General features: G+C 39.4%; 1 protein-coding gene across 4 annotated transcripts in view; it reads right to left on the reverse strand.

Annotated features, from left to right (window-relative positions):
• Nucleotides 1-24,127, reverse strand: part of srpk1 (SRSF protein kinase 1) — a 43,946-nt gene that overhangs the window by 4,742 nt on the left and 15,077 nt on the right. For 3 of the 4 annotated variants that reach the window (XM_003226477.4, XM_062978436.1, XM_008119330.3), the window contains 11 exons: nt 16,508-16,616; nt 16,123-16,210; nt 14,812-14,899; nt 13,848-13,954; nt 12,685-12,850; nt 6,101-6,126; nt 4,265-4,478; nt 3,467-3,898; nt 3,070-3,170; nt 1,360-1,467; nt 692-761 (listed from right to left, as the gene is read on the reverse strand). In XM_003226477.4, coding sequence (XP_003226525.3) covers nt 692-761; nt 1,360-1,467; nt 3,070-3,170; nt 3,467-3,898; nt 4,265-4,478; nt 6,101-6,126; nt 12,685-12,850; nt 13,848-13,954; nt 14,812-14,899; nt 16,123-16,210; nt 16,508-16,616 — 1,509 coding nt within the window. The remainder of the gene's footprint in view (nt 1-691; nt 762-1,359; nt 1,468-3,069; nt 3,171-3,466; nt 3,899-4,264; nt 4,479-6,100; nt 6,127-12,684; nt 12,851-13,847; nt 13,955-14,811; nt 14,900-16,122; nt 16,211-16,507; nt 16,617-24,127) is intronic. The other variant, XM_008119328.3, reaches the window with a different exon arrangement.

Genomic DNA, 24,127 nt, shown 5'->3' on the forward strand with positions numbered 1-24,127 from the left:
GCCAACCTTCCGATCAGCAAGTTCTGCAGCTTAGTGGTTTAACCTGCTGAGCTACTGCAGCCCCTATCATTACCAGTATAAAGATGTATATTTAGTTATGACCTATGACCTTGTTTTCCTCCATATCAAATCTAGTTTCTCCAACAAGGAAACTAGTAGTTGATTTCAAACCACATAATTTCTACCCTGTAAGTTTTACAGCTGTGTGCAAAATATGGCCACAGAGTACATTGCAGGTAAGTCCACTGAAACTCATAGATTTACGCAAATTCATTTTATCACATAATGTGATTGTATTTTATTTTAAAATTAGCAGTATCTAAGTAGAAATAAGGTCGAAATCAGCTTTGCTTAGTTTCATCTGTTACTCTTGTTAATCAGCACTTATGAAATCTCAAGACAATCAGGTATCTATTTTGATTCATTTAAGTTATCAAGATCTGCACTGCAACACTGGGGAAAGTGTGTGTGGGAGCATGAAGGGAACAGATCAGCTCATGCCACATAGAGACAAAATTTAACTCCTAATCACCTGCCATTCAAGTGAGAAGACAATACACATTTCCCATTATTTGAATCCGTTAGCTTGTTTCACTATATTGCAAACATACTGAGAAATATATTAAAAATCATCCCTCACACCATTTGATACATTCCTGGCAGTTTAGACAATTCAGGGAATAATGTTTACCTTCATCCCGTGAGTAGTCTTCACCAGAGTGAGGCTCAAATAGATAGTCACCTGTAGCCAATTCAAAGGCCTAAATAACAAAATGGGAGACATATTTCAGGCTTTTTAAATTTGAGAACAGATTGTCTGGGAATAGCCACAATTCTAATTAGTTATTTCCAGGTGGCAGCTGTGCTAGTCTGTTGCAAGATATAAACATCAACATATTTTGTGGCATGTTAAACACTAACACTTTTTATTTGCCTTTTTTGTCAGTCAGGTAAAAAGAACCAAGCTAAAAGGACAGTGATGAAAAGTCATCATAATCAACGGCAGACTGCTCTCAATTAAACTAACCTGATACATATAGGGTCTATATACTAGAATGTCTTGATTCGGACTTCATATTTGTAAATTACTTTGATCAATAGGTCTGCAGTAAGGAGATAGGTTACAAAATATAGGACTATTACTGTGCTGCCAATTAAAAAACCAATACAAGAATGTCTAATAAATGTAAGGCTTCCTTTAAAATATTGTCTTAACACAATTCTATGCCACAATTCATTCAATCAGATTTCAGCAGAGTCTAAAACAGATGCACCTATTCGGTTGTGGACATATTTCAACTGAATTCTGAAATCCTGACCACTGACAAGCATTAAGCAACATGACATGACAAAGCTCACCATGCAAGCTGTGCTCCAAATATCGGCTGGGGTACTGTACCCGGCTCCAATCAGTACTTCCAAGGACCGATATTGCCTTGTCTGAATGTCCTCAGTGAAATGTTTATGCTGCAGAAGAAAAGCATGTTATCTCAGAACTCAAGATCAAGGGGGATAATAATAAAAAAATAACTTTATTTTTGTATCCTGCCACCATCTCCCTGAAGGGAGCCGGGGCGGCTTACATGGGGATCAAGCCCAGCATTAACAAAGATTACAAGTTAAACACAATTAAAAACATAATAACACATAAACAACCTAATTAATATAATTAAGTAAAAACATCATAAAATACATCGACCAACATGACCAACCAGTAAACCAGGACATGGTGGGCATGATCAGATTCGAGAGGGCAGGGCAAGGACTTGTGCAAAACGCAGACTATAGGACTCCATGACTGATAAAGGAGAAATAAACTGGAATCAATACTTCTTGATTCTTCAAATTCAAGTTTCAAAGCTTTTTAACAGTACAATAAATCAGTTTTGCATAGTATGTAATCCATTGTTGTAGACATGATGTCATCCAGCAGCACTTTACACTTCTGACATCATAATTGATATCTATACATATATATAAGCCTGATACATTCATGAAAAAGCCATCTTAGGACACTGTGATACCAAGCAAAACACACTCTGTAACTATAGGTTTTTAAATTCTCGAACAGAATTTTCTTGAGTTTCTTCGAACGAGTCAAGATGATTACATGATAAAAAAAAACCTTGTCTAGAAGTTCTTTCAGTGAATTGAGTGGGATGACTGATCAACCTTGTATTTGATTAAATGAGCAGGTGAATAAGAGTCCTGAATAGAAATAGTCTGTTTTAGTGATCTGCAAATGTTTCACACTAGACACCATTTGGAAAACAATCATCTATCTAGAACAGAAATAGTAGTTTTCAAAGAGATTAGTCTATTTCAGCATAAAATAGACAAATAGGAAGGGGATGAAGAAATCAATGAGCATCTTTGAGACTGAATAATTTCAGTTGCAGGGTTGTGGGAGGTGGAGTTGGAGTGTAATAGTGTAGTTTTCTGTCACCTATTATTCTGACCCCCACTACAACTTCAGTCTCCTGCAACTCCAATATTCTTGTGGCAGTACACTTATCTCCAGCACTGCATCTGAAGAATGGACTGACATCCATGGAAGCTCATGCTATAATAAACAGCGAGTCTCAAGGATGTTGCTTGATTTCTTAATTCCTCACTTTTCCATCTCTTCTATAGATTCCACACAGATTAAAGCTTTCCTTACAGCCTTGATAATTGATTGAAATGTTTTAAGTCTAGCCAATTTTTAAGTCTACAAATTTACTATAGTACCTTGCACTACACCAATTTCAAAGAGTGGATAGCTGTGGCAGCTAGTGAAAGTGTGCAGCTGCCAATATATAATACTGGAGACATTTGTTTTTTTCTAAGCTGAGGGAAGGGCTTTTTTCTCTGACACTGGAGTGAAGGCACTCAGGAAGTAGTGCTGCTTCCATGTGCCTCTGAAGTTTGGAAAGTGCATGGGGAAAGGCTCTAACCCTCTATGCTCCATGCTAGGCTTAATAAACAAATATAATCACTGCTAGCAAGCTTGCAGCCTACATTACATCAAAGCTGATGGCAGAAATCAACAGCTCCTGTCACTCATAAAGAAAAGAGATTTAAACTTACCACCCAGCAGGCGTTTCCTAGATCAGCTATCTTCACTTTAAGCTTATCTGCATTCCCAGGCTCAAGAGGATTAAGGAGGAAATTTCCAGCAGCAGATTTTCCTAGATATAGAATGAAGAGCCCGTTACTATCATATGGAGAGAACTATCATCTGCCACACAAACTCAAAAAGCATTTTTAGGAGAACACAAATAAGAGATAATGAGGAGCTTTTTTTTTTTTTTGGTGACAGGAAGAAACTTTAGGCTCATATGCACCCAACTCTTCCATAACATGCCCATGAGGAGGCAACTGATAGTTTTCATGTCCACTTTTGATTAACAAGAGTTTGCAGAAACAACAAACTTGTAATTAAACTTATTAAGTTGCTGGAATCTCTTGCTGATAAGTGGAGTACCTTTATTATTCTCAGAAGATCCATTATTTTCATTCTCATCCTCGGAAGGTATTTCTGCCCTGATGCTCTCTTGTAAATGGCTGATCTGCTGCTCACTGAGATACTGTTCGTCACTTGAGGTCGCCTGGCATACCATGGCATCCAGCACCTCTGAAATTAAGGGTGCACAGGACTCAGATCCAGGTTCTTCTATTCTGTCCTCTGTGCCACCATTACTTTGGTTGTAAGCAGAGGTCTCATCCTCTTCTTGCTCCTGAGGGGGGCCGCTACAGTCATTGGCATTGTGAACATCTTCCTCGAGACTCACGGACACTTGATTAATGGAATCTGAGAAGGCAGCCATTTGTACCATTCCATTGCAATTGATTTCGGTTACGCATTTTTCAACCCCTTCCATTAAGATTGTTTGCTCAGATACAAGAGAAATATCTTCTAGAGAAAAGGAATGGGATGGGGGAAGTGAGAAAGTAAAGTCAGACACAAATGAAACCCACCATAGCTTAGTTGATCATATACACAAATGCACCAGTCAAACAGCACCCACACCCCAGTTCTGGTGATTTGCCAAAACAATTTAAAATTAAGATGCCCATCATACATGCTGGGGAAATGTAGAGCTAACTGTCGTGCTTAAACGATAATGCTCAACACAATGCAATGTAATCAATACATTGAATATCGTGTTCTTCCCACATTTCAGAAATGTGCAACAACACCTATCTTAAAACTTACTTAGCTTGAGACTACAAACTACTACCAAATACATCTAACATATATGAGAATTTTAGAGAACAACACCTGTCTTTCCTGGTACATCTTCATCTGGGGGGGTCTCTTTCAAAAGCAGCTCAAGTGGCCTTGGAACCTCTTGCTGGGCTTCAGGCTGAGCTTCCAGAGGGCTTGCTTCCTTCTCCATTTCCTCAATTTCTTGTATTCTTTTCTCCAGCAGCTCTGCTTGTCGTTTCTGTTTCTTTTTCAATTTCTTTTTCTTATTTTTAGACATTTTATCAGCCTGTGGGTTAATTGCAAACACAAAAGCTCTCAGGTACCTGTTTCCCTACTGAACTTCAAATAAGACGAAGGAAAGATCAAAGAGGAAAGAAGAAAGGAATTTCCCTTGGATTATAGATGCAAGAAGGAATATTTTCACAGATCTGTTGATGCTAACACTCAAAGTGCAACCCTATAGTTCAATGATGCTTATTCTTAGTTAAATGAGTATAGGATTTTAATCATAGTCTACTCTTTCAATTCTATTCATACTTCTGGTATGATATATGGCATATAGCACCCCAAATGAACAATAAAAAGGACGATAAAAGAGAATACTCAATATCAGATATAGCTTCAAGCTATCTTCTTAATGAAAATGCACTTTTTAACAAAATGATATATCAATGGTATATGACACTTGAAAAAGCTTTCTAAGATATCTAAACAGGTTTCCAACACTTGCTAGAAATGTAAACAGCATGTCTACCATATGTGGTAGACATGTAAACATGCCAAGAAATATTAGATTCAAATGCCTTAGGCAGTGGTTCTCAATCTGTAGGTCCCCAGCTGTTTTTGCCTTCAATACCCAGAAATCCTAACAGATGGTAAACTGGCTGGGATTTCTGGGAGTTGTGGGCCAAAACACCTGGGAACCCACAAATTGAGAACCATTGACCTAAGGTATGTGGGGGGAAATATCCAGTTAAAACCTGAAAACCAAAAACAGAGGATTGGATGATAAAAATGATGGACAAATCAACATGTTTACTAAAAGAAGGGACACTAGATTTTTTTTTGGAAAAATTTGAAACCTTTTATTCACTTTTTACACGTGGAAGAGAAGGACCTGCCAATTTTGAGTTCTGGAGAATAATTGATTTGGGGGGGGGGGGGTTTGAGAAAGGAATCAACATTGGGAGGCCTAGAGGGTGAAGCTTATGTTGTTTTCTTTTGGCCAGATGAAGATAAATTGGAGGTTATCTATTTTTTTCTTTCTGTTCTCTTTTGCTTTTTTCTTGGCATTTTTTGAGTTTCTACACTATATTTCTTTTCTCAATTCACTTTTTTGACTTTAAATGTAACTTTAAAAACTTTTAAATAATTTTTTTAAAAAGAAAATGCATTTTTATAGTAGAAATATAGAATGAAGCTTCCAAAATTATTTTAACACATGCATTTCCACTTGTATTTAATTCTGAATGTGCTCAAGATATTTCAGAGATTAAATTAAGAATACTCACATGGTACAGAACTATTCATAAAACACTTATTTTGACACCACCCTCCCCCAATAGAATGAGACCAGGCCAAATGCCTATGTGATCCAGAATGCTGTCCATAAAAACTATATCATATTCATCACAGGCAATTGCAATAACTGGGAGGAGGGTGTGGATGCTTGACAATTCTCTACACTAATAAGGCAAAGGAAGAGCACCAGATAACAGAACTGAAATAAATATGCAGCACACTATAATTTACTCTACAAAGCTAAGTATTTTTAATATCTAAACAAACATCTTAGGGCATTTTAATAAGCTTTATATATTACCCAGACTACTCTGTCAAGATTATGTAAATCCAAATTTACATGCAAAGTCTAATTCAATTCAAAAAGGAACAAATTACTACACTTACTGGTTTGGGCTGTGGTGCAGTACTCACTGTGAAAAGAGAAACACAATTAGTGTGACTGTGCTAATGCTACCAAAGCAGTATATGGCAGATAATCTTCTAATCTTCTATTGCAATTTTTGCAATAATAATGTACTATACAAAAAACAAAAAAGCTCTAGCAAATTATTATCAGATTCCATTCTATCAGGAGGATGGCATGGACTTAAATAATCTCTGTAATATTAAAAACCTGTGTTGAATACTAGACGTTTCCCATGTGAGAAGAATGAACTTCACTGCCAGATTTTCAGGATGGTCATAACATTAATTTTAAGGCCACACAAGTGCCATGGCACTAAATAATTTATAGATGTAAATTATTGATAAATACAGAGATATTCAAGGGTCATTGTTCTTGACTTTTCACTGTCATTCTGAAGCAACAACTCCCATTTTAGTCACCACTCAGATCTAGCCATCTCTTCTGTGCATTTACCATTTCTAGATCAAAAGATTGATCTTTAAGAAAAATGTAGACCAGTCAATGGCACATTTACAGTGTTCCCTCACTTATCGTGGGGGTTACATTCCAGGACCACCCGCAATAAGTGAAATTCCACAAAATAGGGGCACTTTATTTATTTCAATATTTACACATTATATTAGTAGTTAGGTGGCCTTTCTCCCCTTTGCAAGCCTTCTTCCTGCGCTTCTTCCTCTCCGGTGCCTGGCAGTTTCTCTTTTGTGCATGCACCTCCCTCTACTCAACATCCAGAATGGCCCTGCTGGACGCTGACGAGAGGAAGGGCGCATGCACAAAAAGGAAACTGGCACAATTTGTGCATGTGCACCTCTCAGAAAAAACCGTGAAGCAGTGAGGGAGCAAAAAGCGAACCGCAAAGCAGGGAGGGAACACTGTACCCCAATTAAAATAAGTTCAATTTCTCACTATCATCAAGAATTAGAAAATCATTGATGGCACATTGAACTTTCCACATTTAGTTCATGAATAAAATAGAAACCATGATAACCTAACAGGTGAAGGAAATGCTAAATCGGAAGTATTGATGGGCATTTCTAGTCATGAGCTTTTTTTGGTTCTTGCGGAGGCCAGAATTCCATTCAAAGATTGAAATTCTGACAGCTGTAGCAGACCGCCTGAAATTTCAATTACATAATGGAGAAAGAATGGTTGCTTACCTGTAACCATGTTTCTTCGAGTGGTCATCTGTGAAATAAGCACCTATTCAGCAATTAACTGGAAACCTCTGGAAAGCTATAGGCTGTGCCCCGCCCAGCTTCCACAGGAGGCAATACAGGCCATAAAAGGGGCTGCAGCCTGTTCCCTTTCGCCGCCGTACCGCGGCTCGAGGACTGAGCATGAATAGTGGGGAGGATGGGTGGGGAGGTGCTAATTTCACAGATGACCACTCTAAGAAACATGGTTACAGGTAAGCAACCATTCTTTCTCCTTCGTGGTCTCTGATGAAATCAGCACCTATGATAGAATAGCAAGCCACAAATCTTGGATGGTGGGCATCATGCCAGTGCCGAGAAAAGTACTGCTCTGCCAAAGGCGGCATGCCTCCTCGACTGATCATCCATCTTGTAGTGGGTGGCGAACGTGAGGGGAGTAGCCCAGATTGCTGCCCAGCAGATGTCTTGCAAACCACCCATGAGGAGAGGCATTGCGGAAACAGGCAAACGCTTAGCATCATTCTGATACTTCAAGAAGAATCTTGGGGATTTTCGGAAATCCTTTGTTCTGTCCAGGTAAAAGGCCAATGTCCTATGGACATCAAGGAGATGCAATGCCGTTCCAAATCTGTTGACGAGTCTTGGAAAAAAGCAGGAAGAATAATATCAGTTGCAACTTTCAGGAGAAAGGCATTGTCCGTTATGAGGACAACTTTATCCTGGTGAAAGCAAAGGTATGGTGCATCAACACACAATGCCCAAAGTTCGCTTGATCTTCGTGCTGACGTGACTACTACCAAAAAAGTGACCTTCCATGATAGGCAGGAGAGGTCAAGAGAGGCCATGGGCTCGAATGGTGGTTTGGTCACCAAATCGAGCTGCCATGAGGGCGGTGGGGGGGGGGGGGATACTGGCGGTTGGAAATTCCGGTACCCTCTGAGGAAGAGTCGTACAAGAGGATCCCGGAACCATGAGGCACCGCCTTTCCTACGACAGTAAGCAGAAAGAGCAGCCAGGTAACATTTCAATGATGAAAGCACCAAGCCGTCTTGAACCAACATCGCTAGGAAATCAAGTAGGAGGGAAGTAGGGGCTTGCAAAGGATCCACTCTTCGTTCTTGAGCAAACTGAGCGAAACAGTTTCATTTCGCAACATAGGACCGCTGTGTGGATGGGCGATGCGCAGCATCTATGATGTCTGCTACTGAGCGGGAGAGTGGCTGGGCCGGACTCACCATGCCATGAGGTGAAGGAGGCTGAGGTCTGGATGGCGTACGCAGCCGTCCTGGATTGTCAGTAAGTCCGGCAGATTGCCCAGAGGAAGGCACTCTCCAGCAACCATCAAGTTCAGGAGCGTGAACCAAGGCTGTCATGGCCATTTTGGTGTGATCACAATGACACTGACATCGTTGGTGTCAATCTTGGCAATCACCCTGTTGAGGAGAGGGATGGGCGGGAAGATGTAGAGTAGAGGAACAGTATACCTAAGCAAACGTTGCTGCGCTTCGTCCACCAGAGCAATGAGCAGCGTATCGCAGGTGGGGCAGATAACATCCGGCTCTGTCTGTGTCAAAGAGGATCAAACACTTGGAGGAACCATGACTGGAGTGGGCGGAAGTGGAGCCAGGCGAATGGTGTGACTGCCATTGTTGAGGCCATGTGTGGACTGTACATGCTTGGCATCCACAGATGGTGACTGCATTATTCGCAGGACGGCAGATTGCGGAAGCACTCCTCAGGAAGAGGGAGTTGATCCGGGCGCCTATGAACCGTACATCCCGTGTCAGCTCCAAGTGGGATTGTTGGAGATTGACGACGAGCCTGACTCTGCAAGATGGAAAGGGTGAATTTGATGTGGTCCAAAAGTTGTGAGCGGGAATTCCCGGCGAGCAACCAATCGTCGATGTAGGGGAACACCGTGATACCCTGGCGACGCAAGTGAGCTGCCACCACTGCCATGCATTTAGTGAAGATGCGAGGCGCCATGGATATTCCAAAAGGAAGAACCCTGAAAGAAAAGGCCTTGTGGCCTATCTTGAAGGACAAGTACTTGTGATGGCATGAATTGATGGCTACGTGGAAATACGCGTCCTTCAAATCAATTGTGGCAAACCAAGCGTGCCATGGAAACAAGTGAAAAATGGTCAGAAGGGTAACCATACGAAATTTGCATGCCCAGATGTAAAGGTTCAGCCCTTGGAGATCCAGAATTGGCCTCTGGCCTCCATCCTTTTTAGGGACCAAGAAATAGGGGGAGAAAAAGGCTGACGCAAACATCGAAGGGTGGAAAGGCACGATAGCCCCTTTTTGGAGAAGGGTGTGAACTTCGTCTCACAACACAGAAGAGGGAGTTGTCATCCTGACGATTCCTAACTGCGGCCAGTTTTTAAACTCAATGGTGTAGCCATTTTGAATGATGTCAATTACCACTTGTCAGTAGTGATACTGCACCATGCTGCAGAAAAACCAGCCAATCTTGTGCCAAACCGAACAGTCAAAGTGATGTGTTGAGAAGGGTTGTGTGGGGGATTCACATGAGTCCCGTGATTAGTTGAATCACCACTGTGCAAAGGTAGAGACGACACCCGTGCGGGAGGGGGGAGGTGGCACTACTAAAAGCGCTGCTTAGTCTTGTTCTGGGCCTTCCCTTTACCTTGTTGACGCAAAGTAGCTTGCATCTGTTGCTTTGGCGAGCGTGGTGGTTTCGTTTGAGAGGAAGCTCGCAAAGAAGGGAATATGGCCTGCTGTTGTAAGAAGAGGACTGCTGGCCTCTTGATCTGGAGCGGTAAGAGGTTTGTGGAAACCAAACTTGTTCGCCGCTTGTCTCACCTCTTGAGTATCTTTCAGGTAGGTATTTGTTTCCGGATTAAACAGACCATCATCATGGGCTGGGAGATCCTCTGCCAACAACTTGCCTTCCTCTGAGAGGGTAGAGGTGCATAGCCAGGCATGTCTTTTAAGGGAAGTAGATAAAGAAAACATCTTCCCTGCGTTGTCGGCAAGATGCTGATTGAGATCCTTCTGGGCTTGATTCAGCAACAAAGCCTCTTGGCAATAGGCCTTAGCCATACCTTGGTGCTCAGGTGGCAGCAAGTCTAGGTATGGCGCAACCTTTTCCCATAGAAAAGCATCATAGGAGGCCATATATGCTCCATAGTGAGCCATACGGTGGCGGGAGTGAAAGGACTTGTGGCGACAACACAGGTGGAGGTGGAGTAGCCTTAGAAGCACTATGAGAGGAGGGATGCTGAGCTGGAACAAAGCAATAGGCCCTCCCTCCAGAGGAATAATGAATAGAATCAGGGTGATAAGAATGAGGATTACGACCTGATGGTGTGTGGCTTGGAGAATGGCTTCCATATCGTCGGCGGCTCTCAGGGGAGGCATAAGACAATTCCCTCCTGGGCTGTGGCCTCGGGAGGAGTAAGAACGCCAGCCAGGAGACTGACTGTGGGATCTGGAACGCCAAGCGTCTCCTGGCCTCGCAGAGCAGCGGGAGGGGGGGAGATCACTTTTCCCTTAGCCACGGCGACGAGCGGCTCGCTAGCTCCGTGCGCGGCTGCTGAGGGCTCGATGGCCAGGACTGCTGGCTAGGCCCTGCCGCTTCCCTAGTACCCAACAAGGCCGAAGCCTGTTCTAAGGGCAGGGAGGGCTGTGCTGGTGGAGGGAGTTCCACATCCTGCTGTTCCGGCTTCCCCGCATGGCAGAGTAGAGGCTCCAGCGGAAGGCAATGGCAGCCCGGGCGACTGCCACAGTAAGGCAACTTGCAAGGCAGGCTGAAGGCTCAAGACTCCACGAGTCTTTTGTTTCCTTTTGCCTCCCTTCTTCTCCAGAGGAGTTGTAAGGCTCTGCGAGCTTTTGCGCTTGGAATCGCCATTAGCACCGGTCGGGCGTTTTCGAGCCTTGCAACGGTCCTGAGGGCTCTGAGGCCACTTTCAATGAGCTAGCTGCCTCTGGGAGAAGGGCCTTCTCACACAATAAAGCTTTAAGACGCCGTTCACGGTTCTTCCTCATTTGCCGCGTCAATGCTGTACAGACAGGGCAAGATTGTGCAGAATGGGTTTCCCCCAAACATATAAGACAAGTAGTATGCCCATCTGAGTCTGACATGTCTCCCCCCCCCCCCACAGGAGATACATTTTTTAGAAAGTACCGAAGCCATTTATACCAACCAGGGTCAGATGAGAGCGTTGTCATTAAACAGTCCAAAATCAGGAGAGGAGAGATTACCAAAATCCATTAAACAGTCCAAAGTCAGGAGAGGAGAGATCACCAAATCTGTTTAAACAGTCCAAGTTATATCACTTGTAGGTTATATGTAGAGTAAGAGAGGTTCCTTACTACTACTGCAAAGGCGGCTGGAAAAAGGGAACTGAGGCTGCAGCCCCTTGCATGGCCTATATTGCCTCCTGCGGAGGCTGGGCGGGGCACAGCCATAAGCCTATAGCTTTCCAGAGGTTTCCAGTTAATTGCTGCATAGGTGCATCAACTATCACAGGTGCTGATTTCATCAGAGACCATGAAGGAGAAAGCCAAACATGCAAACAATGCCCATCACCAATACTGAATAAGATAGCTCTTGTTCTAGTTGCCATCTGAAGAGAGGTTTGGAAGACAAATAGGACTGAACACTATTGGCGATTCAACTCACTGTGGATCAGCTTCTTTAAGATTTAAAAGTAGCGCCACTTATGTTAATAGTCTTCTTTTCACTGTTGCTGTTTTCAACACTGTTGCAGGTAAAATCTGATAATATAAACACTCCTGGGGATAAGCCAAACCAAGCTAACTCTATCACAAGAACCTCTCACTGGATGCTGGATATAACCCAAATCTCAACTGACTAATTGATACTATTTCTGAAGACAACACTCTGGTAAATCTTTAGACAGGGGTGAGAACATTTGGAAATGCTAAGTGATATGCCATGGAGCTCAGCTCAGCTTATACACACTATGATAATGCCCCAGTAGCATACATTATTGTTTGACCCCGCTTTGCTTTGCAAGACAGGACACTTACAGAAGTAAAATAACTATCAGAGCATGTATCTATAACACAAATGTTGAGACATAAATAGATATATCTCCCTGCGAAAATACAAAAAGATTAATACAAAGCACATCCTACATAATGACTTCACTGCAGAATCTCTCAAAATGGAATGCTATAGAAGCTCTTTTATATAGTTTTTTCATGACTTACTTAAACAATATCAGATAAGAAACAATATGTTAAATTATACATACTCTTATGAGTTTACTGTCTATTACTTTTCATGGAATAGTTTAATCTTACAGAAAGCAGAAGTATCTCATATTAATAATGCTCTAGATACAGCTCAAATCCTAACTAATCACTCAGAAGGAGCTAATTTTAGAGGAACAGAGACAAGAACAAAAATGTACCTGCAGAGCCTGAAGGAGGGGGTGCTCCAGATCTCTGCCACTCTGTTGCTTCGGCAGCCAATCTGCGGATGTATTGGTCATTAACACACAGCAAAATGTTTTCTGGTTTAATATCAGTATGGATAATTCGACATTTAGCATGTAAATAATCCAGGCCTTGCAAAACCTACAAGAGGAAGAAAATGGGCATTTAGGTGACATAAATGATAAATGGTGAAAATTATAATGAGAAGTCAGAATGCAGTATGTATTATTAGAGGGAATAATGCTTTTAGAGCTTTTAGTGGGTTATCAGTATATGCAAGTAGGTTATCAGTGGAAAGATACCTCCTACTACACCCAAGGGGAATCTGATAAAGGGAATAGGGGGCAATGGGATAAGAATCATGCAGACCTTCAGATATTGTTGGACTGCATATTTCAGCAGCCCTAGCCGTGACAGCCCATAATGCAAAATATTGGGAGCTGCAGTCAACCACCATTTGGAGGACCATATGATTTTGACTCTGGGCACAGGTCAAAGCAAATGAAAACAGTCATGGCTAACATACTCATGAGATCCTTTTCCACTGCTTCTTTGGAATTTTGCACATATAACGGCATAATTTTTAGAGGAACTGCACTTCTGTGTATCTTGGGATTTTCCAAGGTATGCAGCCTTTTTGTGTAATTCCACAGCTATCAAAACAGCAGCGATGATTTTGCTTTTAGATGAATCGAAAACAATACTAGAAGAATTAACTACATATTTACAACGACGAATTTCTTTATTTCTAAGACTGCATAAAAGTGATTTGATCTATTTTCTTAGCATTTTAAAACAGGCAAACAAGATTAATATCAAAATCACAATGCAATTTAGATTTGTTCAATTGGTATGAATTCAGCAAAATTGATAATGGTTGACTTTTTTGGATCAGAATTCCTAGAAGTATGGAGAGATTCTAGGAGTTGTAGTCCCAAAAGTTACTTATCCAAGATCTGGCAGGAAGATGAAATATTATAGTCTCTAGTCGCACAGCTAAATGGGCACAATTTGAATGAGCACCATACATTTGACAACATATACTTTACAAGCATGATAAAGTTGAAAATCAATCTATTTTAAGAATTTTTTAACAATTTGACAACATCCTAAATTGTCAAATAAAGGGAGAACATACTTGCTGGATTATCCTTTTTACACAAAGAAGAGGAAGCCCCTGATAATTCGATTTGATGATCCATTTCAGAAGATGGTGTCCTATAACTTCAAAAACCATACAAATATCTGTAGATGAGTCAAGGCTGAAATTCCTGGGATTTCTATAATCTGAGTCACTGCTGAAAATATGGTCATTTAGTACAAGAAAAAAGAAACCAAATGATCCCTTTCCTTCCAGCATGTTGTTCCCCAGAGTTATGCTTACTTTGTGACCAAATCTGTTCAGAAGTTATGGGTGGGTGCAGAAATTTCTTAAGGCAATACAGTAGAGTCTCACTTATCCAAACCTTGCTTATCCAAGTGTCTGGATTATCCAAGCCATTTTTGCAGTCAATGTTTTCAATATATCATGATATTTTGGTGCTAAATTCATAAATACAGTAATTACAACATAACATTACTGCGCATTGAACTAATTTTTCTGTCAAATTTGTTGTCTAACATGATGTTTTGGTGCTTAATTTGTAAAATCATAACCTAATTTGATGTTTAATAGGCTTTTCCTTAATCTCTCCTTATTATCCAACATATTCGCTTATCCAAGATTCTGCCACCCATTTAGCTTGGATAAGTGAGACTCTACTGTATAACACAGCTAAATTAAAAAAAAAAACAATTGGAAGGCAACCCAATAATCTCAGTCAAAAACACTGTCATTTTTCAAAGCTTTATTCTCAATATACACATTTGTGTGTGTGTGAGCAGGCAAGAGAATACCATCCATAGGCAGAACAGAATGAGCTTGCTATATAAGCCATAACTGAAGCCCTGCAAACCTTATGACGTTCCAGGGATGCAGCAGTTATTTTATTGCCTATTGTTACAGATTAAGATTGGAGAAAACTGTAATTTAACCTCCAGCTGTCATGACAAAAACTGCTTCTCATGACTTATTTTTTTTTCCTGCTCTATACAAAGGATACGGGATCCATTTACTCCTGAGATTTTGAAATCATCTAATAGCTGAACCACCCTCTCTCTGTTTGGGTCATCAGGGTCTGTGTTTCGGACCTGTATGGGGAAAACCAAACAACACAAGAAATCATAGTGATTATCTCTTCACCAAGCCTCATCCTTTCCCCATGCCTTTCATTTTGGAAACAAAAAGCTAACGTTTCTATGAACACATTAATTTCTACAAACACATTAATCTTGCTTTGGTCTCCAAATGCAAAACAAAACAAAAACAGGTTTAATTCATCCCTAAACAAAAACTGTCTCAGAGCCTACACTGGAGTGCATTTCTTGGGCTTGTGCTTCTCCTTCATGAGTCCGTCCTTTTAAATTACTTTGAAATGTACTATTGGATGCAAGGGAGTAAAATTACAATAAACTATTTTAATGTGAAAACAGGATGCATACAATTAATAAACACCAAGATCAAGCCTTTAAGCCTATTTGAAGAATTACAAGACCTATGGCAAAATGACTAAAGAAAGAACCTTCCCTCTATACCAGCTACTACTAATACTGTGGACTTAGAGGAAACAGTCAACCAGCAGTTGCTGGACTTAATCCTCTTTTCCTTTTGTGTCTTTTAAAATTGTAAACCTGAGGGGCAGGGTACTGTCAAAGTAACAATTTGCAAGCTGCTCTGGGAACTTTATTGGTCAAAGGTTATGGTATAAATATTTGAAATTAATAGTTTAGTTAATTCCAGAATCTTTTAAACTACCCCAGACATTGAGGTGAAACGCTTTACTGATAAAAAAAAGCCTAATCTCTACACTGTGGCCAAAACGCAACATCGTTGTCAGTCTCTCTCCTCCACCTCAGCTTTCTCCATCACCTGAAAATCAGATTGTGGTGGGCGTGATTCTAGTATTCCAGAAACTGTTTTGCAGTTATATATGAGGTATTAATGGAAAGAGAGGATCAGCCCCATCAGATTCTGCTGGATCCTCTCATACTACTAGAAAACAATGACTGGACCTTTACTTCTATTACAGGACAAAGATTCCACAGACCTAGGGGTCCACTAACACTGTAGAAATGATGAAGTTTGATACCACATTGATTGTCATGTCCTAATGTTATAGAATTGCCAATTTACAAGTTCTTTAGCCCTCTATGCCAAAGAGTACTGGCATCTCCCGAAACTACAGCTCCCAGGATTCCATAGTATTGAGCCATGGCAATTAAAGTGGTGGAAAACTACATTAATTCTATAGTGTATATGAACACTAACAGTCATATCCTGATGTTTTAAAGGATGTAACACTTTGCATACTCACAGACTTCAGCAGCTTGATTTCATCCAGTGCTGTTTCTGTGTAGTTTTCAGCACTTTTTACAACTTTCATTGCAACAAACCTTTTAGCCCTAAAGAGAAATCAAATTTAGTACAAAATTGTTCTGGGGAACCAAAAACCATCAACATAAGATGTAAGTTCTGAATGTTTGGGACACTTGCTGGAATAAAAATACATTTATGAATACGATCAATTTCTTTATACAACTTGAACATAATACTGTTATTATACTATTACAAAATGCAGGAGATAACTGATTTAAATGTGAAAACAAGAAGAAACTTGATGTGCAAAAGTTTCATATTCTTACGTCCTGAATGGCATCCTGAGCAATAAGAAGAAATTCACCCAAATAACAAAAACTTACTGGATGTCCCAGGATAGCCACACTGTAGAAAAGTGTCCCCATCCCAGCTTCCGGATCACGTGGTACCTTCCATTAAACAAGTCTCCTATTTTTACGAGATGATAGCCCCCTAAGAAATGGAAAAAAGAGTTATTCTACTAAAACTCACAATGGCACTGAAGAACTTACAGGTCAGACTACTCATTCTTATAAGCTATAAGTTTCAAAAAATGAACATTCTACCCAGACTAGGTTTCTTGTTCCAGAATATTCCAACTGACATCAAGGAAAAATAATTTACTGGAATGCTGAACTTACAAGATTTATTTGGAGGGAAGAAATCTATATATCTATAATAAAAGTGAAAACCCGTATGTGTGTATGTGGCACGGGTGTCTGCTCACACAGACAGCCTCCAGCCTCCACAAACAGGCTCCAGTCCCCAGTGCTGAGAAGCCAGCAAGTCACTCTTTTCCATTGACATTGCGGGGACAGTGAACGCCATGAAGATGTAGCCCAACCCCTGCCAATGTCCTTCCCAAACACTACGGCCCACCACCCAAGGAATGCTTTCATTTGGGGACCATTTCATCCTGGATTTTGCATTTTCCTCCACCACAGGCAGGCATCCCAGGGTTCTCCATTGGTGTGGAATTTGCATGACCCCACCCACTGCCCTTCCCTTTCAAATCTGTCTCCATAACAAACACAGTAGAGGAGGAGTTTGGAGGATTGATTCCACATGGTGGAAGTTGTAGTTCTCCCTGCATCAAGTCACAGCACTGTGACTCTTACTGGGGAATGTAGAGGAGTTGTAGTTCACCTACAACCACAACACTATGAACCCAAACAATGATGGCTCTGGGCCAAACTTGCCATGCACCCCCGATATGCCCAGATTTGAATACTGGTGGGTTTGGAGGGGAATTGGCCTGGACATTTGGGAGTAGTAGGTACTGGGATTTATAGTTCATCTGCAATTGAACCCCACCGATGATGGACCAGGACCAAACTTGGCACACAGAGTCCTCATAACCAATAGAACATTTTGGGAAATTTTGGGGAAAAGGGAGTTATAGTTCACCCGCATCCAGAGAAACAGTGACCCCCACTGATAATGGACCAGGACCAAACTTCGCACAGAGAAGCCTCATGACCAACTGAACATACTACAGAGGTTTGTAGGAATCGTAGTTCAACCACTCCAAACTGAGAATACATAACAAAGACAATGCACTTTTCAAATAACCCAGGCACTGCCGGGTCCCCAAGCTAGTCTATAAAGATGAAAAATCTACAAGATACTTTTCAAAGAGGAGGCCTGGCCCTCCCAAACCTAAAATTATATAGAGAAGCAGTTATAGAGAACTGGCTAAAAGAATGGATCAATCTTGACAATCAAAACTTCATAGCTCTTGAAGGAGGTGGTCTAAAATGTGGATTACATGCATACTTAATCTATGGAAAATTAGGAAAACTCTGATGAAAACCTGGAACAAGCAAATAAAAAATTCCAAAAGTCTCACTTATCCAACATAAATGGGCTGGCAGAACGTTGGATAAGCGAAAATGTTGGATAATAAGGAGGGATTAACATCAAATTACGTTATGATTTTACAAATTAAGCACCAAAAACATCATGTTTTACAACAAATCGACAGAAAAAGTAGTCCAAAACACGGTAACGTTATGTAGTAATTACTGTATTTATGAATTTAGCACCAAAACATCACAATACAGTAGAGTCTCACTTATCCAACATAAACGGGCCGGCAGAACGTTGGATAAGCGAATATGTTGGATAATAAGGAGAAATTAAGAAAAAGCCTATTAAACATCAAAATAGGTTATGATTTTACAAATTAAGCACCAAAACATCATGTTATGCAACAAATTTGACAGAAAAAGTAGTTCATTACACATTAATGCTACATAGTAATTACTGTATTTACAAATTTAGACCCAAAATATCACGATGTATTGAAAACATTGACTACAAAAATGCGTTGGATAATCCAGAACGTTGGATAAGCGAGTGTTGGATAAGTGAGACTCTACTGTATATTGAAAACATTGACTAAAAAATTTGGCTACTAACAAATTGACTACAAATAAAGATAGAATGGCATAAAATGAATTTTCAGTAGCAACATTGTTGGAAATTAAATCCATAAAAAGTTCAATGCTTGCTGCCTAGAGAAATAGCTGTGGATCGGGGCAGGAGGCAAACTGTGTTGGATAATCTAGATCGTTGGATGGATGGTAGATAAGTGAGACTCTACTGTATACAAAAATCCAACATCCAATTGAAAACAAGGACAGAAATAAACCATCAGGGCTACAACCTGAACTAGTTTGATTATGCACAAATACATTATCAATATCAAAATGATGTACAGACAGGATTTGATGAAGAAAAGACTGATCCTGATAAAATACTGCAATTAAGAAATAAACAAATATCGAAGTTCTACAATCTCCAGCTAAAGTTACACATAGAAGATGAGTATGTGAAGGAATGTATGATAAAATGGGCCAAACATACTGGCCGTTTGATCAGCTTAGATGAGTGAGTATACCCCTGGAGAGTAAAAATAAAAATACAGTACAGTCTCACTTATCCAACACTCGCTTATCCAATGTTCTGGATTATCCAACACATTTTTGTAGTCAATGTTTTCAATACATCATGATATTTTGGTGCTAAAGTAGTAAATACAGTAATTACTACATAGCATTACTGCGTATTGAACTACTTTTACTGTCAAATTTGTTGTATAACATGATGTTTTGGTGCTTAATTTGTAAAATCATAACCTAATTTGATGTTTAATAGGCTTTTCCTTAATCTCTCCTTATTATCCAACATATTCGCTTATCCAACATTTGCTGGCCCGTTTACGTTGGATAAGTGAGACTCTACTGTATTCAGAAACTATTTACTTCTGGAAAATTTCAACAAAACATTTTATCAATCTTATATAACACCTGGCAAAATAGCCAAGTGGAAGCCACAATTGAAAAATACTCGTTGGAAATGCAAACAAGCAACTGGATTATTTTTTCCACATATGGTGGTCCTGAAAAAAGGCAAAAAACTTATGGATTGAGATTCATAAAACAATTGAAAAAGTATCAAAGCTTAAAATATCCATGAACCCAGAAACATTCCTAATAGGAATAAAAGACAGATAACTTTTGAAGATACATAACAAACTCTTCACCCTGATGACAGCTGCTACGAGAATTGTTTATGCATGGACTTGGAAATTGAAGGAAAGACCGGAAGTGGAGGAATGGACTGTGAGGTGGCTGAGATGGACATTCTGATGGGATACCTTCAGTCAAGAGACCCTTCAGAGATTGGGAACGTCTGAGAACCCTTCAAAAAGCTTATAGAAGGAAAGACTTATTTCATTGTGGAGATTTCATACTTAAAATGGAAACTTACTATTATAAAATCCAAATTTCCAATATATTGTTCAATTCCCTCTTGAATAAAGACACAATGAAGAACCCTTTGGAATTATTTGGAGTGACTTTCTTTTCTATAGTATATGTATTTCTACACTTCTCAGGGAAAGTAGAAATCAATGTTTTAAAATTAAGATTAATGTTAAGAAGTAATATCTGAGACATTTAATTATGAGAAAAATCAGATATGGCATTCTTTGTTCTAGCACTTCTATGGAATGATAAATCAGTTTGTGTTTTTCATTAATAATAATGTTATCCATATTTGCCTAACAGTACCCATAAAGAAAAAATAAAAGGTTAATGTCGTGTTTTACTTTATCTGCACTTTATCTGTTATCTTGAGTTTACAACTTATAATGCGCACTTCAGCTTATCTATTACTGTAACCTCACTGGTTTTAATTCTGTTTCATTAAGCGTGTTTTTATTTCATAGGTTAATGTTTAGATTTTGTAATTGGTGCATGTTTTTGTCTATTGATGTATTGTATACTGTTGTTGTTTTTATTTGATATTTCTGTGAGCCGCCCCAAGGCGGCTCACAGAAAGGAGGCGGGATATAAATATTATTATTATTATTATTACATCTAGAGTAAGTTTAATAAATCTGGTATTTGAAATGAAGGCCAAAGTCTTGTACCACTCCGTTTCCTGGAAAAGCTTTTCCCAGGAAACGGAATTCAATAGTGCTAAAATCAAGATTTGGAAATCTAAAATTATGAATTGGAAGTGCTTTACTTTGCTTGATTGAGCCATGTTTAACTTATTTTTAAATAAGAACTACTTACTCAGAGGGAGATTTACTTTTATACTGTGAGGTTACAGAAAGAGATAGATATTCTTTTTGCTCAGGACAGAAAAAAACTGTAAATGTTATTTCATTACAACCGAGATAGTTAATATGCTATGAATATTCTTGTATTGAAAATGTTGAGATTTAGAGTGTTAAAATGTATCTAAAATGTTCAACATCTAAAAAGGAAATTAAAAAGAAAAAAAGGAGAGGAGAGAAGGAGGTGGCTTGTCTTCCACATTTTTGGATTTCTTCCTTCTTGCTTACCCTATATAATGAAGCATGTCCCTATGGGGCTGATGTGATCATACATCAATGTGTTGGATCTGGGGCTGCTCCAGGCCAGATATCTACTTGGCTAACTTGCTCAGTGTAGATGTGGTCTGTGTTTACTATGGTTGAGAAGAGCAATTGTATTATCTAGCGTTGTTCTAGATTGGTGAACAAAAGACACCAAGACAGATTTCCATTTCTGAAGCCTCAGTATCACTTTATTGAAGATCAGCTGAAGTAGATAATGCCAGAAATTGTAGTGAACAAAGTGAAAAACATTGTGCCACTTGAGGTGGAAATAGCACTGTATATTTTCCTTTGTGTATGTTATGCTCCAACCATTGTTCATTTTTAATCCAAGTATTACTAGAGTCTCACTTATCCAACACTCGCTTATCCAACATTCTGGATTATCCAAGGCATTTTTGTAGTCAATGTTTTCAATACATCGTGATATTTTGGGTCTAAATTTGTAGCATTAATGTGTAATGAACTACTTTTTCTGTCAAATTTGTTGCATAACATGATGTTTTGGTGCTTAATTTGTAAAATCATAACCTATTTTGATGTTTAATAGGCTTTTTCTTAATTTCTCCTTATTATCCAACATATTCGCTTATCCAACGTTCTGCCGGCCCGTTTATGTTGGATAAGTGAGACTCTACTGTAATTGGTAAGTTCTTCATTTTGAAATTACGCAAGTAACGTTCAACAGCTTATCAAACAAGAAAAGCAGTTACAATGTAAATTAGGTAGTCTCTTTCTCAAGTGTTGTAGCACTAATGGCCCTACAAAGTGCTCTCCCCCTTCAGACTGGTTGCAAAGAGAATAAGCAGAGCAGCATGGCTATCTGCATGTGAAACTACCCGTTAAGAAAACCAATCTATTGATTTAGCTAACAAAAACACATTCTAAGTGTGAAAGCCACCCTCAAACCTAGTACTGTTCTAAAAGAATTTCAAATTCAGTATTCAAATACTTTTTGTATGATGGTAGTGCTGGAAACATTGTTTACTATAACCAGGAAGTATGGCTGTCCTTTAGTTCTCTATGGGGATGAGCGTGTTAACATGCTATAGCCTTCATGTGTATAAGATGTGCCATTTGGTGCCCAATCAAGAGAAACACTGATGCATCCTTCAAATGTAATGTAATGTCCTTTTCAGTTGACATTTATAAGGTCTACCTCTCAGGTTTCAGAAGGCTATTCTGCTGACTTCTTCACAAGCTACTGAGAACATGAAAAACAAGAACTGCTTAGCTAAAGAACAGCCATGTCCTTTAATGATGTCATCCCAAACAGGTCCTAAGGGTACTCTAACAGTCTTAGCCATCAGAAAAAGTAGTTTGCTTGATAATGTGCTTGGTACTAAGGTCATATTTGAAATATATCCACTCTATAAACGTCTACATTTTTTCTGCTATTATGTACATAGCTGAGCACTTACTGATTCAGAAAGCTAATACTAAGGGACACTATTAATTCCTACCTTTAGTCTAAGACCTTGATCAATATCTAAAGAAATTAGGGTAGATATGGTTAGAGAAATCGTAAGGGACATCAGGATACTTGATATTTATCTCTGGATTAAAATTAAAGGTATACATCAGTTAACAGAGTATACAATCTCCCCACCATTAGTTCTTTAAACAGAAAATTTGATGCCATAAGCAAAAACAAAATAAAACAAAATGTAGAAATAATAAAAGAAAGGTTCCTACACACAAAAATGCACAGTTCAGTGTGTTTTAACAAAAGTGTTAGACAAAACTAATAACACATGCAAGTGAAATAAAACAAGCAGATCAAATAAGCCTTATATGAAGTAAAGAAAAACAGTGTAAATCTGTGAAAACAATTTGAATGTTTCTTCCAAAAGGCATCCAAGGAAGACTCTTTCATCAGCTCTCTTATCATTTCTATTGTGGTGACCAAACTTACAGATCTATGTTGTTTTTTAATACCTCCTAGGATTGCTGGAGAAGCAGGCTTGTCTGCCTTTGTTTTGCTGTTCACACTTGTTCAGATTTTGGAGACAGCTGCTGTTTACATTATCCGTGGCAGGCATATACAGCTCCTCAGGGTAAGCTAAAACATAACCCCACTCTTCCAGCTGTAGTTTTATCACATTGGTTACTGCACACATGCAACCTGATATCGAAAGTCTATCTTACCCATTCACCCCAATGTAAAAATCTAGAAAGAAAATGTGAGGAAAAGGAGGGCTGGGGAAACACAGACTTTGTGAGAATAGGTGTTTTGCTGTCAGAGGTTTTGCTAACTGAGGTATGTCTGAATAACATACGTAAATTCTCTTTAAAGAAGTCCCATAAACCACTACAGGAAGGGAAATTGATTCTTGAAAGAGTTATCCTTTAGAAAAGGTGTCTCCACTGAAGTTTTATCACCAATTCTTGTTTCCCAACAAGCCAATTTTTTTCAAGTAAGGTGAAATCTTCTGTACAGTGGTATAGACTGCAAAACAAACACCATAGGGGTGTTAACCATTCCCTATGCCATCCAAAGCTTGCATGCATGCATGCATAACATGCACAAAATATATATGTAGAGAGAGTGTTACACTTAAAATGGACCTGTTCCGACTTACAAACAAACTTACAGAACGTATATTGTTTGTAACTTGGACTGCCTGTATTCCGCCTTTTATTCTAGCTCTCACATTAGCTTCATATGTGTGAAATATTTCATAGGTGAAAGCCACACAAGTCAAAAACATGCTTTCCACACATGCTAGCAAACAATCTAGTGTTCTCACAAAGTTTGGAATTCTGAAGCATGGCTGCAGTCATGCCATAAACATAATGTGAGATTTAGACTTACAAGACTGTTATCCATCCCAGTGTCTGATCTTACTAACTCCTGTTTGAAGTTTATCACTACAGAAAATAAGGAGGACTGTGATCCTCCTTATGAAAGAGAACCAATAGAAAGGGGAGGGGGGGGTCTTCTCTACACATGTCAGATCAGCAATTTAAGAAAGGGATTAGTGCCAGGGTAGGAATTATGGGATTCTAAATGCCATCAACCCCAACTGAGATCCCAAATAATCATAGGTAATGACAACTACAGTCTACCTCC

The sequence above is a fragment of the Anolis carolinensis genome, chromosome 4 (assembly GCF_035594765.1).
Source record: "Anolis carolinensis isolate JA03-04 chromosome 4, rAnoCar3.1.pri, whole genome shotgun sequence".
Taxonomy (NCBI): domain Eukaryota; kingdom Metazoa; phylum Chordata; class Lepidosauria; order Squamata; family Dactyloidae; genus Anolis; species Anolis carolinensis.